At 42.8% G+C, this 17,093-nt stretch overlaps 1 protein-coding gene across 1 annotated transcript in view; it reads right to left on the reverse strand.

Moving 5' to 3' along the window:
* Positions 1-13,885, reverse strand: part of LOC120913774 (ras-like protein family member 11A-like) — a 69,065-nt gene extending 55,180 nt beyond the window's left edge. The window contains exons 1-2 of the mRNA XM_040323978.1: positions 13,388-13,885; positions 3,254-3,310 (exon numbers count right to left, since the gene is read on the reverse strand). Coding sequence (XP_040179912.1) covers positions 3,254-3,310; positions 13,388-13,508 — 178 coding nt within the window. The 5' untranslated portion in view covers positions 13,509-13,885. The remainder of the gene's footprint in view (positions 1-3,253; positions 3,311-13,387) is intronic.
* Between the last annotated feature and the right edge of the window lie 3,208 nt (positions 13,886-17,093).

Raw genomic sequence — 17,093 nt, forward strand, 5'->3', positions numbered from 1 at the left:
GGAACTGGCGGGTTTCTATGAAGCCCTGTACAGTTCCGGCGCGGCATATACCCAGGAGGATCTGGAGCTATATTTGACCCAATTGACCTTCCCGGGACTGTCAGCTAATCAGCGTATTTCGCTGGAGAAACCGGTTACTGTTGAGGAACTGCAAGAGGCAGTCAGTGCCTTCCCTAATTGTAAAGCCCCGGGGGAGGATGGGCTGCCCATGGAGGTATACAAACAGTATTCGGGGGTGTTGCTGCCACAGCTTTTGCAGGTTTTTAACAGCGCCAGGGAGGGAGGGACTTTGCCCCCTTCCATGTCCAAAGCAAATATAGTACTGTTACTTAAGCCAGGCAAGGATCCCGTGGACCCGGGGGCCTACCGTCCCATTTCCTTATTACAGAGTGACGTTAAGATCCTGGCCAAGGTGCTCGCCATCCGGCTAAATGGGGTGGTGACTTCTATAGTACATGGATACCAAGCCGGGTTCATGCCTAACAAATCAACGGCGGTTAATTTGAGAAGGTTGTTCCTTAATATACAAGCGCGGGCAGACAACATGGGCAGTAGGGCTCTACTATCCTTAGACGCAACAAAAGCCTTCGATAGTATCGATTGGAATTATCTTTGGACCGTTTTGCGGAAATTCGGATTTGGCCCTATTTACATTTCCTGGGTGCGGCTGCTGTACAGCCAGCCGCAGGCAGCGATACGGACATTTGGCTCGTTGTCGGCGGGCTTTGCACTGAGGAGGGGGACACGGCAGGGTTGCCCCCTGTCCCCCCTCCTCTTTGCCCTGGCTATTGAGCCGCTGGCCATTAGTATCAGGGCTAACCCCCGCATCACCGGTTTTTGCTATGGCGACATGCAGGAAAAGGTGATGTTGTATGCTGATGATACGCTTCTTCTGCTGGGAGACACGGACTCCTCCCTTAGAGAGGCTATGATGGCAATCACAGAGTTTGGAAAATTCTCTGGCTTGCTCATAAACTGGACAAAGTCAGCACTGCTTCTGTTGGATGGTGATGACACACAAGTAATTAACGCTGTTTGCCCCTTATCCATTACTTCATCCTTTAAATATCTAGGGGTACAGGTAACGGCCCGGCCACGAGATTTCATACATCTAAATATTTCCCCCCTGTTGCTGAGGTTTAGGGATAAGGTTAAAACTTGGAAGGCCCTGCTTCTGTCGGTTGCTGGGAGGGTGAATCTAATCAAGATGATACTCATGCCGCAACTACTGTACTTTCTACACAACACCCCCATGGTCATCCCCCTGAAAGTCTTTCATACCGTGAACAGTATTTTTCGGGGACTTATCTGGAAGGATAAGAACCCTAGGATTAAGTTGGAACACCTGCAGAGACCTAAAGATAGCGGGGGATTGGCGCTGCCAAACCCCTGGCTATACTATTTGGCGGCTCAGATGCAGCAGCTGGTTGGCATGTTTCGGCCGACGGTGCGGTCCTCGGCTCAGAGGCTTATGGAGCACACCGTGGGCGGAGGTCCGATCCCTGAGGCGTTGGAGGCGCAGGCATTTGCTAGACCGCACAAGAAGCTCCCCACATTTAGTCTGATTCAGAAGGTATGGAATAAGGTTAAATATGTCCAAGGCGCAGAGGGTTACACGAAGTACAGTCCCATATGGCTAAATGACACGTACACTGAACTGGCTAAATTACAGTCCGGTGCCAGGTGGAAACACTATGGGATTACACACCTTACCCAAATATTCCGAAACGGGGTACTTCGCACGTTTCCGGAATTGCGGGAGGCGTTTGGCCTGCCACAGTCCATGTACTTCTCATACATACAGTTGAGACACGCAGTGGCGGCACAGGGTCGCTCCTCTGAGTGGTGCCTGTCGCCGACCCCTGCTTTTGATCTTCTGGGGGAGGCTGGGACGTCTAAGGGCTTTATCTCCCAATGCTATGCCATCCTGTTACAGTATGTGATGAAGCAGCATCCCCTGAAGATACGGGAAAGGTGGGAAGCAGATGCAGGGGACTTGGACGGGGAACAATGGGAGGAAATTTTTCAGGCAGTAGGCAAGTGCTCACTGAATGTCTCACAGAGGCTCACGCAACTGTACATTTTGTTACGAATCTATTATACCCCTCACAGACTCCATAGAATGAACCCACAGCTCGACCCTACCTGCACCAGGTGCAAGAGAGACCATGGAGACCTGATACATATGCTGTGGAGATGCCCAAAACTCCACACATATTGGGCGGGAGTCGTGAGTACCATCAACTCAGCATTTGGAGTGTCTCTTCCGCAGGACCCGAGGGCTTGTCTCTTGGGGGCTCTGGAGGAGTATGAATGGGAGGAGATGGACAGGGAGGCGGTGCAAAGGGTCTTGTTCCAAGCTAGGAAGCTTATTATGGTTCACTGGAAGGCCGAGGCTCCTCCGACGCTGGCTGAATGGATCAATAACATTGGGACAGTGCTGAGGATGGAGAAGATGATATATCAACACAGGGGTAATGCCCAAAAATTTGAGAAGTTATGGGCAAAGTGGCTGGATGTGCCGGGTCTGGCCCCTGTGGACCTGGTGATGGACAGGCTTCTGGGCATTAATATTGGGTGAGGTGGGCATTGAGCCAATTGTCGGGAGGGAAATGTTTGACTTGCTGGGGGGGGGGGGGGGTTTACCTCCTGTTCATAGATGTATTCTGAGTAAGTGGCTGTCTCGCTGCAGATCTTTATTTTCCCCGCACTGTTAAGGGGACTTTGTATACCTTGTACCTCTGTAAACTAAACTAAATAAAATTTTGTTGGATTAAAAAAAAAAAGGTAAGTGAAAACTGTGGCATAGTTGCACAGATAGCAGCGTGCTTAATCTTGAAGAATCTATAAACAAACCACTTGGGGAGCAGTAAGGGGTAAGGACACTGAAAGTGCAATCATCACTTATCACCACTATTTGGAATTATGTTTTTCAATGAAGAAGGACACATTACATTACCAAAAAAAGACAGATACGAAAATAGACTATGATACAAAGAACCAGAATGCATACACCCTAGAGTCCATTATTAAATATAGCCTTTTTTTGTCTACGGTGCTCCCGGTCTTAAAAAAAAGCAAAAGTAGGGCCAGGTAAATGACAGGCAAGGTGCGTCTTTTTACATAATATTGATTTTCAGTAATTAATCTTGTGCATTTTAACTGTTAACACAAAGTAGAATTTGCAGTGTTCTCATTTTGTAAGCACATGATGGGTAATTAATCTCCCTCTCCACCCTCTTTTCAAACTTACCAGTGTTTGCTTCGTAGTCTCCAATAAACCTTTTTGTCAGAAATCTTACAACCAAAGCTAGGACAAAAGAAAAAGGAAAAGCTGTGTTATTGTGATTTAAGAAGGCTGAAGGATTACATATTTATTGAGTCTTAAATTACTGCCCCACTGCATTTTTTCACAAAGTCAATGTAGGATTGCTCAATAACACTGACAAATGTAGTGCAAAATGTAATGCGATTCATTGTTGTCTGACTTGACAGGTTTCAGCAGAGCAAGGTTGTAGTTCACACAAAACTATGCAACTGATAATTCATTATTTGACGATTGTTAATTATTAATTGCCAAAGATCATTCAAATTTTGATGTCTAGAAACAAGGATATACCTTTTTTTCACTGAGCAATCTAAAAAGGCAAATAACAGTCTTTCATACTTTTATTGGACATTGGAAGAAGAAGGTCCAATAAAACTGTAAAGAAAAACTTCAAATAAATTACAGAATGTACTCCATTGTGGAAGTGGTCTCTACACAATGTATGTATGGTATATTACAATATGTCTTTGGCTGGGTTCACACTGGTATGACTGGTACGTATGACTGTGGATCCGACTTTGCCCTGCGACTTGAAGTCCAACATCCGTCCACCTTCAATGAACAGGGATCCTACTTTGATCCCTGACAATACCAGGCACTGTGTCTGGTATGAATCTTTAGTGGGAACTCCATGCCAAATAAAAAAAAAAAAAACGGCATGGGTTCCCCCTCCAAGACCATACCATCCCCCAAAATTCCTACCAGACCCTTATCCGAGCACGCAGCCCAGCAGGTCAGGAAAGGGGGTGGGGACAAGCGGTCACCGGGTGACGTCACCCGGTGACCTCGCCCCATGCCAATATAAGTAGTGGCACACCGCACACCCAGCATTAGTATGGTATAGGGTCTGGTATGGATTTCGGGGGGACCCCACATGTTTTTTTCGGCATGGGGGGGTTCCCCTTAAAATCCATGCCAGACCAAGGGCATGGTATGGTCTTGGAGGGGCAACCTATGCTGTTTTTTTTTTTTTTTTTATTTGGCATGGAGTTCCCCTTCAAGATCATCAGAGCACAAGTGGCATGCCAAAGTCGGATCAGTCAAGACAGTGATCCGACTTTATTCCGACTTCAGTCATATTCAATGGACTGAAGTAGGATCAAAGTCAGACCAAAGTAGTGCAGGGAGCATTTTCAAAGTCGGACCAACCAGTTAAGACGGCTCCCATAGGGAAACATTGATTTTCACATGTCATGCGACATGTGCTCCCAAAGTTGGAGCATACGTCATACCAGTGTAAACCCAGCCTAAATGTTTGTGTAACACAGCTTGATTTAATAAGGATTAGATGCTTTGGAAACATACTATGCAAAAATTCTCTCACATCCTGTAAATAATACAATACTTTCATCCACATTACATTTCAGGCTTATAACCTCAAGGCAGAGACGTTCTTCCAGATTCCAAGTATTAATGTGCCATTATTTGAGGACACCAATGAGCTTCTTTTCACAAACCCACAACTATCAATGTTTCACACTTCTGAAACCTCTGTGATCCTTCGAACGGACCGACCGTTCGCGCAAACATTTATAACCCCATTGACGTCTATGGGACTTGAACGTTCGAATTCAAAAGTGCTCATTTTAAAGCCTAATATGCAAGTTATTCTCGTAAAACGTCTTTGAGAACCCGGGTCTTGTCCCAGGGAACATGTATCAATGGAAAAAAAAGTTTTAAAAACTGTCGTTTTTTCTGGAGCAGTGATTTTAATGATGCTTAAAGTGAAAAAAATAAAATAAAAATTCCTTTAAATATTGTACCTGCTGGGTGTCTATAGTGTGCCTGTGAAGTGGCACGTGTTTAGAACTGTCCCTGCACAAAATGAGATTACTATAAGAAAAAAGTAATTTAAACTGCTTGCGGCTTTAATGTAATGTCTGGTCCCTGCAATATGGATGAAAATCATTGAGAAAAATAGCAGACAGTACACACACCACGTAGCTTTAGGTGCACACTGCAGAGGACACAGACAGTACACCACGTGAAAGTACTTGCAGCAATATCCTCTGCCTGTAGTATTAATATGAGCAGATCCCTGACTCTAGGAATAAATATGAGAAACACCAGCTTTACGTTAGGTGCACAATGTGCAGAGGACACCGACAGTACACACCACGTAGCTTTAGGTGCACAATGTGCAGAGGACACAGGCAGTACACACACCACGTAGCTTTAGGTGCACACTGCAGAGGACACAGGCAGTACACACCACGTAGCTTTATGTGCACACTGCAGAGGACACAGGCAGTACACACACCACATAGCTTTAGGTGCACACTGCAGAGGACACAGGCAGTACACACCACGTAACTTTAGGTGCACACTGCAGAGGACACGGACAGTACACACACCACATAGCTTTAGGTGCACACTGCAGAGGACACAGACAGTACACCACGTGAGAATACTGCAGCTAGCACAATCACCTGCCTGCCTGTCAGTAAATTAGGAAGAGCAGATCTAGCTAAACTATACAGTGCATAAATATATATACAACACCTGGGATGCATATATATCCTCTACACACTAACTTTAACTGACTAGTCTGCCTGCCTGCCTTCTCTATCTACCTACTAAAAATTACACACTCTCTCTCTCTCTTAACCACCGCAACACACTACACAAGGCCAACCTGCAGGCGGCCTTTTATAGTGTGGGGCGTGTACTAAACCCCTTGAGCCATAATTGGCCAAAACCACCCTGGCTTTGGTCAATTATGGCTCTCCGTTTTTTGTAAGCTGTGATTGGCCAAGCATGCGGGTCATAGTGCATGCTTGGCCAATCATCAGCCAGCAATGCACTGCCGCAGTGAATTATGGGCCATGAAACGCCACTGGAATTTGGCGCGAACGGCCCAAAACGTTTGTAATTCGACGAACGATCGAACATACGATGTTCGAGTCGAATGTGAGTTCGACTCGAATACGAAGCTCATCCCTAACCATCCATTGTCCAGTACAATGGGTGATGCATCTAATAATATTTACACTCATAGAAAACACCTATGCAGTTCACTTTTGATCCGTTTCAGCAGTAGTTTTTGATGCATTTTTTTCATGCGTTTTGCTTTTTGTATGTGTTTTTTTAATTTTTTGGCCAGTTCGTTGTCTGGTGGATTTAAAAAACGTACATTGTGGCAAAAACGCACTACATACTTTTCTGCTGCTTCTCCGTTGAAGTCTATTGAACCAAAAAGCACTGTTTTGCTTTTAAAAAAGTCCCTGACCCTTTCCAGAAATGCAGCAGCTGATAAAAGCATAGATGTGAATGTGTCCTATAGGAAACCATGTTAAATGGATTCTTACATATCTAAATGAATATTATGCCCTGTACACACGATCGGTTCGTCTGATGAAAACGAACCAATGGATTTTTTCATCAGATATCCGATGAAGCTGACTTTCATCAGTCTTGCCTACACACTATCGGTTAAAAATCCGATCGTGTCCAACGCGCTGACGTAAAACACAACGACGTGTAGAGAAAAATGAAGCTCAATGCTTCCGAGCATGCGTCGACTTGATTCTGAGCATGCATGGATTTTTGACCGATGGATTTCTCCACAGACGATAGTTTTTTTCTATCGTTTTTTTAACCATACGAAAAATTTAAAACAGGTTCTATTTTTTTTCACCGATGGGAAAAAAACTGATGGGGCCCACACACGATCGGTTCATCCGATGAAAACGGTCCATTTTCATCAGACAAACCGATCGTGTGTACAGGGCATTACCTATCTCTCTGCACCTTCAGTGTCACCTACAACTCTACCTCCTCCTCTCCTACTCCTCTTAACGTTGGGGTCCCCGAAGGTTCACCTCCTCCCTGGGTCAGCTGATAGCCTCCCATGGCTTCCACTACCATTTCTTTGCCGATGACACCCAAATCTCTCTACCGCTTAGCTCACCCCATCAGTCGCCTCACGCATCACTGATTTACTAACAGACATATCAGCCTGGATGTCTTACCAATTCCTCAAACTCAATCTATCTAAAACCGATCTCATATTTTCTCCCCCACATGCCTCTTCCCCTGACTTCTCTGTCAAGATCAAAGACACAACTATCAGTCTGTCCCCACATGCCAGGGTGCTAGGGGTAACCCTGGACTCTAAACTGTCCCTTCAGGCCCACATCCAATCCCTGTCCAAATCATGTCGCCTTAACCTCCGCAACATCTCTAGAATCTGCCCCTTTTTAACCAATGACACCACCAAACTTTTAATTCACTGCCTGGTTATCATTTTCCTCAACTACTGCAACTCCCTCCTCATCGGATTACCTTTACATAGGCTATCCCCCCTTCAGTCCATCATGAATGCTGCTGCAAGACTCATCCACCTTACAAATCTTTCAGTGTCCTCCGCCCCCCTCTGCCAATCGCTCCACTGGCTTCCACTCACCCAATGATTAAAATCCAAAGTACTAACAATAACTTACAAAGCCGCCCACAACTCTGCCCCCAACTACATCACTAGACTGATTTCAAATTATCAATCAAGCCACTCTCTTTGGTCCTCCCAAGATCTCCTGCTCTCTAGCTCTCATCACCTCCTCCCATGCTCACCTCCAGGATTTCTGCAGAGCTTCCCCCATCCTTTGGAACTCCCTACTCCAATCTGTCTGACTGTTTCCTAATCTATCCATCTTTAGACGATCCCTAAAAACCCTATTATTTAAAGAAGCCTATCCTGCTTCTAACTAATACACTGTTTTACTTTCTCCATTAACTCATACCCCACAGCTATTACCCTTTGTATCAATGGACCCTCCCTCTTAGATTGTAATCTCTAACGAGCAGGGCCCTCTGATTCCTCTTGTATCAAATTGTATTGTAACTGTAATGTCTGCCTTTGTTTTGTAAAGTGCTGTGCAATTTCTTGGCGCTATATAAATCCTGTATAGTAATAATAAAGAATAATAATAAATGGACTGTAGTGCATTTCTGCATAAAGCAATAAAAAACGCACAGGTGTGAACAGAGACTTAAAAGAAAAGTAAGATGGCCTGTAAGGCTGTATTCCAATTTCGGCCTAAAGTGTTGAGAATTACATGCATAGAGTATCCAGTGTGTGAGATGTAATATGCATTCAATTGACCCATCTGTCTGTGCATGAGGAAATCACATGGTTTGGATAGATTAGGAAAGATTGCAGGTCATGTCCTCACTGAGAACTCCAGCTATATAATGTTTATCAGCTGTTGGCGGACATACACTTTGATCACCATTCGCCTGGAAAAGGCATCTTCAGATTGTTTTAACAGGCCACAAGCACTCTATGTTCTGCAACTTCAGACCAATGACAAAGTAAGAAAAACATAAAGTACAAACACACATGGGAATTGTATATAAACTATCTATTTATGTAAACACTTAAAAGTGGTTGTAAACCCTTAGGCCCCGTACACACGTCCGCGGACCAGTTTCAGCAGACATGTTCGGTCGTGTGTAGGGCCGACCGGACAGGTTTCCAGCGGACATTTGTCCAGCCGACCGTTTTCTGGCGGACAAATGTTTCTTAGCATGCTAAGAAACATGTCCGCCGGACATGTTCGGTCGTCTGTACAGACTCACCGTACATGTCCGATCGGCCGCCATCCCTCACATGCGTCAAAGTGATTCGACGCATGCGTGGAAGCTTTGAACTTCCAGGGCCGCGCACGTCGCCGCGTCATCGTCGCGGCGACGGTGCGGCCACATCACCGCGTATCGTGTACGCGCGGATTTCTGTCTGATGGTGTGTACAACCATCAGACAGAAATTTTCGGGCGGACATGTCCGCTGAAAACGGTCCGGCGGACCGTTTTCAGCGGACTGTCCGTCCGTCTGTACGAGGCCTCACATATACCCAGTGAAGGGACAATTCTCTGGTGATACACAGAGATGAAACAAATCCTCCTTCATATGTTGTACCTGTTTATCTGCAGTCTACTCTACTATACATCTTTTTAAAGTCCAGATATTATAAAGCTTGAATGAGCTGTCAGAAAAAAAGGGGACAGAGAGCTAATAATGCACACCCCCCCTCCCTTCGCACAGTACACAGGAACAAAGCTAAAGCTGTCAATCTGCTAGAGCTCCCTCCCCTGTCACCTTTTTTCTCTTGGTGTCGGGAAAACTTGTCAGGCCCCGTACACACGTCTGAGAAACTCGACGGGCAAAACACATCGTTTTGCTCGTCGAGTTCCTTGTGAAGCAGCCGAGGGTCTCGGCGAGCCAAATTTTCCCATTGCCCAACGAGGAAATAGAGAACATGTGTACACACGACCGGTTTTCTCGGCAGAATACGTCTCCCATCGAGTTTCTTGCTGAATTCTGCCGAGAAAACCGGTCGTGTGTACGGGGCCTCAGAAGTGACTCATGCTGAGGAACAAAGCAGCAGACAGGAATGGCACTTAAGCCGCGTACACACGACCATATTTCATGTCATGGAAAAAAACGACATTTTTCTCGACGTGATTCTTGTCAAGTCTGCCTTGCATACACACAATCCTGAAAAAAAAATGCTTGAGCAAAGCGCGTACGACGGCACTATAAAGGGGAAGTTCCATTCGATTGGCGACACCCTTTGGGCTGATTATGCAAATTTCCCTTCTCATAACCTGCTTCTGAGCATGCGTGTTTTTTCCCCCATGTTAAAGCCTACACACGACCGTTTTTCACGACGTTAAAAACGACGACATGAAAAACGACGAGAAAAAATAGAGCATGTTCTAAATTTTCAATGCCCATTTTTTACGTCGAGAAAAATGCTCTGGAGCCTACACACAGTTGTTTTTAATGACCAATTAAAAAAATTGCATCTTTCTCGTCATGAAAAACAGTCGTGTGTACGTGGCATTAGGCTGGGTTCACAATAGTGCGAATTGGATGCAGATTTCGCAGCAGGTTTCGCAGCATCCAATTCGCATGACAGGAGAGAATGCCCGTCTCTCAATGGAGCTGGTTCACACATCTCCGTGGCGGCTACGGAGCGAATTGCACTGGGGCCCTGTGTGTCTTTGGCTCAGTTTCATATTTGGGCCTGATTCGTCCCTGGAACAGAGAACAGGGACGCATTGGACCCCTGCTGTGAGCCACATGCAAGTTAAGTGTGAACCTAGCCTTAGGGGTTGATTTAATAAAACTGTAGTGTACAAACTCTGGTGCAGCTGTGTATGGTAGCCAATCAGCTTCTAACTTTGGCTTGTTTAATTAAGCTTTGACAAAAAAAAAAAAAAACTGAAAGTTGATTGGTTTCTATGCAGAGCTTCACCAGATTTTGCACTCTCCAGTTTTAGTAAACCAACCCCATAATGCTCTTAAGACCCCTTTCACACTAAGGTGCTACAGAGCTAAAAATAGTGCCTGCAAAGCACCCTGAAAGAGCTGCTCCTTTCACTCCCGAGGGCTTTCACACTGGAGCGGTGAGCTGGCAGGACGCTAAAAAAAGTCCTGCTAGCATCATCTTTGAGGTGTAGGAGCGGTGTATACACTTTGTGGGTGGTTTTAACCATTTTTCGGATGCTAGCGGGGTTAAAAGCACCCCGCTAGCGACCGAATAGCATTGCAAAAACTACGGTAAAGTGCCGCCAAAAATAGCAGCGCTTTACCGCCGATGCCCCCACCGCCCCAGTGTGAAAGGGCTCTAATTGAGACAAGTACACACTATAGAGGGATGTGTTCATATTTAAGGTCTAATGCCGCGTACACACGACCGTTTTTAATGGTCTAGAAAAAACAACGTTTTTTTTTCAACCCGATTATTGTTAAGCCGGCCTAGCCTTAAAAAAAAAAATGCTTTAGCAAAGCGCGGTGATGTACAACACGTACGACAACACTATAAAAGGGAAGTACCATTCGGATGGCACCACCCATGGGGCTGCTTTTGCTGATTTCGTGTTAGTAAAACTTTGGTGAGAGACGATTTGCGCTTTTCAGTCTGTTACAGCGTGATGAATGTGCTATCTCCATTACGAACGGTAGTTTTACCAGAACAAGCGCTCTCGTTTTTTTCACGTCGTTAAAGCCAACACACGACCATTTTTTACAATGTTAAATATGACAACGTTAAAAACGATGCGAAAATTTAGAGCATGTTCTAAATTTTTAATGGCCATTTTTTACGTCGTAAAAAATGCTCTGGCACCTACACACGATCGTTTTTAATGACATTTTTTACATCGCGAAAAACGGTCATGTGTACGCGGCATAAGGGTTTAGAACCACTTTATTCAAACCTGTTTATTCCTGTGTTATTCAACCCATGTGACATTTACTCAGGTACTCCTTGTAGAGTTGCCTAGGTACTCTACAAAAGCAGTATCCACTGGACTTCCAATGTACTGGCCAGTAAGGGGAACAACTAAAAGCTTGTGTAAACATTTTCCATTTATTTTGTGTACATGTACCTCTTACCAAAGGTACTACATAGTTATTGGATGTCAAAGCTATGTATTAATAAAATAGTTATTAATATAAATATATGCAGTTTAGATTGTAAATTCTGTTTTAGATTTACTGAAACCAAAGGGTATGTTTTAATTTAGCATGATCTTATACTGTGTACTGTATAGATTTCTAAGTGATTGTGTTTATTTATATCATGCTTTCCAGAATAATAAAGACACAAAACACATGTTTGAAATCATAACCATATGCATTGTCTTGATTGTTCTACCACCCATAACAATGCTGTTATATATTTTTTTTAAATGGTTTTATGTCACTTATGTGTACATAAATATATATATATATATATATATATATATATATATATATATATATATATATATATATATATATATATATATATATATACATATACATACATACACACACACACACACACACACACACATATACACATACACATACACATACATACACACATATAGAAATACAGACCATTAGTATACAGTGCACACAAATGCAGTTTTTATTTTAATCTATAAACTGAAGTGTCTTTACTTCAACTCTAATTTAAGCAGGTATAAAAAAAGATTTAACAAGGTGTATAAAGCCAACATTATAGATCATCAGAAAGCGTCCATTAAAGGAGATGCAAATTTATCTATGTAATTATAAAACGGTCAGAATATCAAAGCCATCAAAAAATTGTTATTCAATCAGGAAATATAAAATAAAAATATTAAATCTAAAAATTCCGAGCTTTTATATCACTTTGCTTGACTTGTGGGATAAAGAACATAGATATACAGGTATTTGCAATCTAAACATTTTAAACAAACAGCTTGCACTGTTTTGGTATAATATGTGCCATCCATTTGTACGACAGTGGTGCAATTGTGATTAATGCAATATTCTTTTCCTGGAGCTCAGAAAAACTGGTGCAGACAGATTTTGCAAATATATCTCTCATGTGTTCCAAAAGTTGTGCAGCATGCAACAAGTTCATATACCTGTCTAGAACTTGTACTTGAATTTGGCGCATGCTGTGCGAGACACTTTGGCAAAATCCATGTGCACCAGTTTCTCTCTGTACTTCAAAGGAGAGTTGGTCTTAATTGGATTCATTTTCGTAAGATACCAACTGTCAATATTTTATTTTGAATTTGGCGCATTCAATGCGCCACACTGAAGAAGTGGTACATTTTAGAACTACCTGAATTTGGTATTTGCTGTCAGAACTAAGTCGCAGATGCTTCATGAATTTGGTGCAATACATCAACAAGAAGGATTAATGCCAGAAAAGTATTGCAGCAGCTTTACTAAATTCCCCCTTGTGTGTTAATATTGGGTCAACTATACCCTACTGTCCTATTCAAATACCTGTCACAAACCAAAATATAGATAATTGACAGGTGAAAGTAAGGTCTCCATAAAGTAAATAATAATAATAATAAAAATGTAATTATAATGTGTTTCTTGAAGTTTGTTACTACATCAGAACTCCAAAGACATCTGATTATTCTCCTGACTCTACATTACCTCCTTACTACAGAGGTTGATCATAACTGATGACGTATATTACCTAATTTTGCAGAGAGATATAAAGTAATCTGATATGAATAAAATTTAGAATTAGCTCAAAATATAAGAAATGTACTTCTTTACCTGTTTTTCCAACACCACTGCCCCCCAGTACCACAATCTTGATGTTCCTGTTAGGGTCACAGTCCAGGAGAGGATATTCAGGGATAGGAACCAGCAGATAGTTGTGAGAATACTGGGACATAGTCTGTCAGAAATATCACAGGCAATTATCCGGCTATTACGGTTATGTGTTACTATTAAGTTCCACGACTTCTTGATGCCAACACCATGATTTAAAAAGTAAGCGAAACTGGTGAGACTTCCCTGGGAAAATCCAACTGTCCACACTGAGAGTCTCCTTCAGAAGCAGAAGAGAACTTCTCTCTCCCAGCACGAGTGAAAACTGATTCTTGCAGTCAACAGCCAATCAGGATACACGCTTTAACATTCCAAGGGGAGGGGTTCTGGGAAATGGTGATTTTAACTGTATCTTCCCAGATAAGTTATTCTTTAGATAACCTTCTATCCATTCTGCATCTATTCTAAAAACTCCCTAGAACTGCTACAAAGAAGAACAAGCACACACAGAAACTATATAAACAATTAGAATAAATATCACTCTTGTATTCTCCTTTGCTCCTTCTTTAAATTAATTCAATTATTAAATTAATACATTAAATGTAATTAAGAAAATTAAGTGAAATTATTGATGCACATTAAAAAAAGTGTGGTATATATTTATGTGTATTTGTTTTCTTATATAACACTACTAAACTTTATTTAAATATAAATACAAATACATTACAGCCCTGCGAATTGCCACAAACATCCGCCACGATACTACAATAAATACCGTTGGGTGATGCAAACTGGTGTACGAAGTCAGTTTTGGCTGCATGGTGGATTACAATAGATTGGCATAAGAGGTCTGCTATTCCGTACAGAAACGGTTAAATAAAACTCTTCAGTTTCAGAAAGAGTTCAAGCTTCAGTGATTTAATCCTTATTCTTCTGAGACGCCCTGCTAGAGGGAGACACAGAACAATAAGGACTCCTACTCTGTGAGTCAATTGTAAAACATGCAGCCTTTCACACACTGCTACAAAACTCACTATTAACTGCTTGTCCAGATCCCAGTGATGATCAACTTTCCAAAGCATCTTCCTTATCAGTTTGTACTCATATAATATACTGTACATAAGATTTTAGTGACACTAGCACAGCTCTATATTGGTAAATAAGCTAAAGGGCCAGGGCATCCTTAACGTGTCTACATAGGCAAAACATATTTTTTTATAGTTCAATCTGAGTTTTATTAAAGAATTTTATACATAGACAAAAATTCATACATAAATGGCATTGTCATACCATCAAACATATTCCAAAAACATTACACAGACTAACAAAAATGAAATAAAGAAAGCCCCCTTAAACTTTTTTTTTTGATAGGGTAAAGCCTCGTACACACGATCAGTCCATCCGATGAGAACAGTCTGATGGACCGTTTTCATCGATTAACCGATGAAGCTGACTGATGGTCCGTCGCACCTGCACACCATCGGTTAAAAAAACGATCGTGTCAGAACGCGGTGACGTAAAACACAACGACGTGCTTAAAAAACGAAGTTCAATGCTTCCAAGCATGCGTCGTCTTGATTCTGAGCATGCGTGGATTTTTAACCGATGGTCGTGCCTACTAACGATCGGTTTTGTCCTATCGGTTAGGAATCCATCGGTTAAATTTAAAACAAGTTGGCTTTTTTTTAACCGATGGTTAAATAACCTATGGGGCCCACACACGATCGGTTTTGACCGATGAAAACGGTCCATCAGACCGTTGTCCTCTGGTTAACCAATCGTGTGTATGAGGCCTAAGGAAGTGTTCAATTTATTTTTCTGGCGTCCAGATCTTGCTTCATTTTATGTCCTGAAGACACAAGGAAAGCCCTGTACACACGACCGGGATTCCCGGCCAAAATCTCTCCCCGCAGTTTTCCCAATGGGAAGCCCGGCCGTGTGTACGGGGCTTGAGACAAAATTAGTGGAATGCCCTGATTGACGCTTGTCACCGTAGCAAGTTCCCCAGATGGAAGATTCACCCTGCATTTTGGATTTTCCCTCACTTAATTCCTCAGTGACAGTGGTCCCCAGGGCGAATAGAGTGGGCCAATTAACCCCAACAGGGACACAGACAGCAATAAAAACTCGACAGGGGTCTAATCACTCCACATTCTGTCTGAAACAAAAAAATATAATGTACTTTCGGCTAAATTTACACATTAAAAGGAAACTCATACTAAATTAAAATGTGCCTTCCATTGCTGACCACCATTTGAAAAAAAATGCTAACTTCTGACCCCTTCTGCCTCCAGTACTCTAATTGCCCTGGAACAAGCACGCAGAAATCAAAATCACAGTGAAGTCAGAATACGTGTATCTGCATATTTGTGCAAACCAGTGCCTCAGAAAGTTTCAAAAGGACTGAATGAGCAAGACTACCAGCTAACATTTTCAGAAAGTAAGGTTGGTAACCTCCATGTTTCCTCAGAACAGGTTTGTTGTTACACAACAGCATCAAATAATTATGGAACATCAGAGCCTGTCCTGTCACACCAATATGCATAAAAGCACACCCATGTCTATGTGCACTGCTGTGCTAGGCAAAATGCATTAGCATTGAAGCACACAAGCCCAGGTAACTGGAGAGGTCGATGTCTGACAAATGACCCTCAGTTACACTAGTGTGCAATCTGCCTGAACACTGGTGATAAATCTCAAAACGATAATCCTTGCAGGCAGTGACAGGCAAGGTCTTTTGAAATCCAAGAGAAAGGTGCTATAGTTTGCCTTCAAACTCATCTGAGACTAATTTGGCTTTCACTCTGCATTTTTTGTGAATTGACCAGACCATTGCAAGGTGTAGAAATTACAGTTGCAGTTCTCCAAAACAACCTTTTTGGCCATTGAAAACCGAACTGTAGGTGATGTTAGGGGAGATTAGGGTTAAGATTTAGGTTTGGAGCGAAGTAGAATTCAGTCCGTACTTTTTGGCATTCAAGCAAACTAAATGGGATGTTGCAATCTTTGGCTGCAGCAAAAAGTGATACATTTAGCACTATTACTACTGCTGCTAAGTGCCGCTGCTTCACACCCACTGGTTGTTAGAAGGCTAGTGGCCATCACTTTCCTAGTAACCAGTGATGCATCTTCGTCTGGCCCATTAAGCTGTCCGCTGGTGATTCCTGGCTGACAGCTGAATGTAAACAATGAGGTGGGAATGGGGAATGACACTACTGACCAAATACTGCATCTCAAATATGGCCAAATAATATCCCAAATAATTTGATGAGAACTAATAGCAAGGATCTGGGAGACACCCACTGGTGCACATCAGGACTACACCCATCAGATTCAAGAACTGCAGTGCTACCAGCAGGTGATTCCGTTTCTGACACAAGGGCTAGAGGATCCTTAGTTCTGTCTACAAACAGAAAAAGTTTGTTGTTTAATCTGGAGGCTAGGATGTCTATATCCGAAGTCCCTAATTTTTGACATTTCAGATATCTGGATGAAGGGCCCATTCCCCTTGATCCAGACTGTGGGGGCTGGGGTAGTCTGCTTTCCTGTTTTTAACTCCTGGAATGTGCACTGCAGAGATCAATGAACAGTGAGTTGTTGTCCTTGAGATTATCTAGTTTGGTTCCTTCAAAGTTGCATGACTCCTGGTGCCCCCTTGATGGTTGTTGTAGGCCACAGAAATGGGATTGTCTGACTGGACCCTGATTGG

Source organism: Rana temporaria, chromosome 9 (assembly GCF_905171775.1).
Source record: "Rana temporaria chromosome 9, aRanTem1.1, whole genome shotgun sequence".
Lineage (NCBI taxonomy): Eukaryota > Metazoa > Chordata > Amphibia > Anura > Ranidae > Rana > Rana temporaria.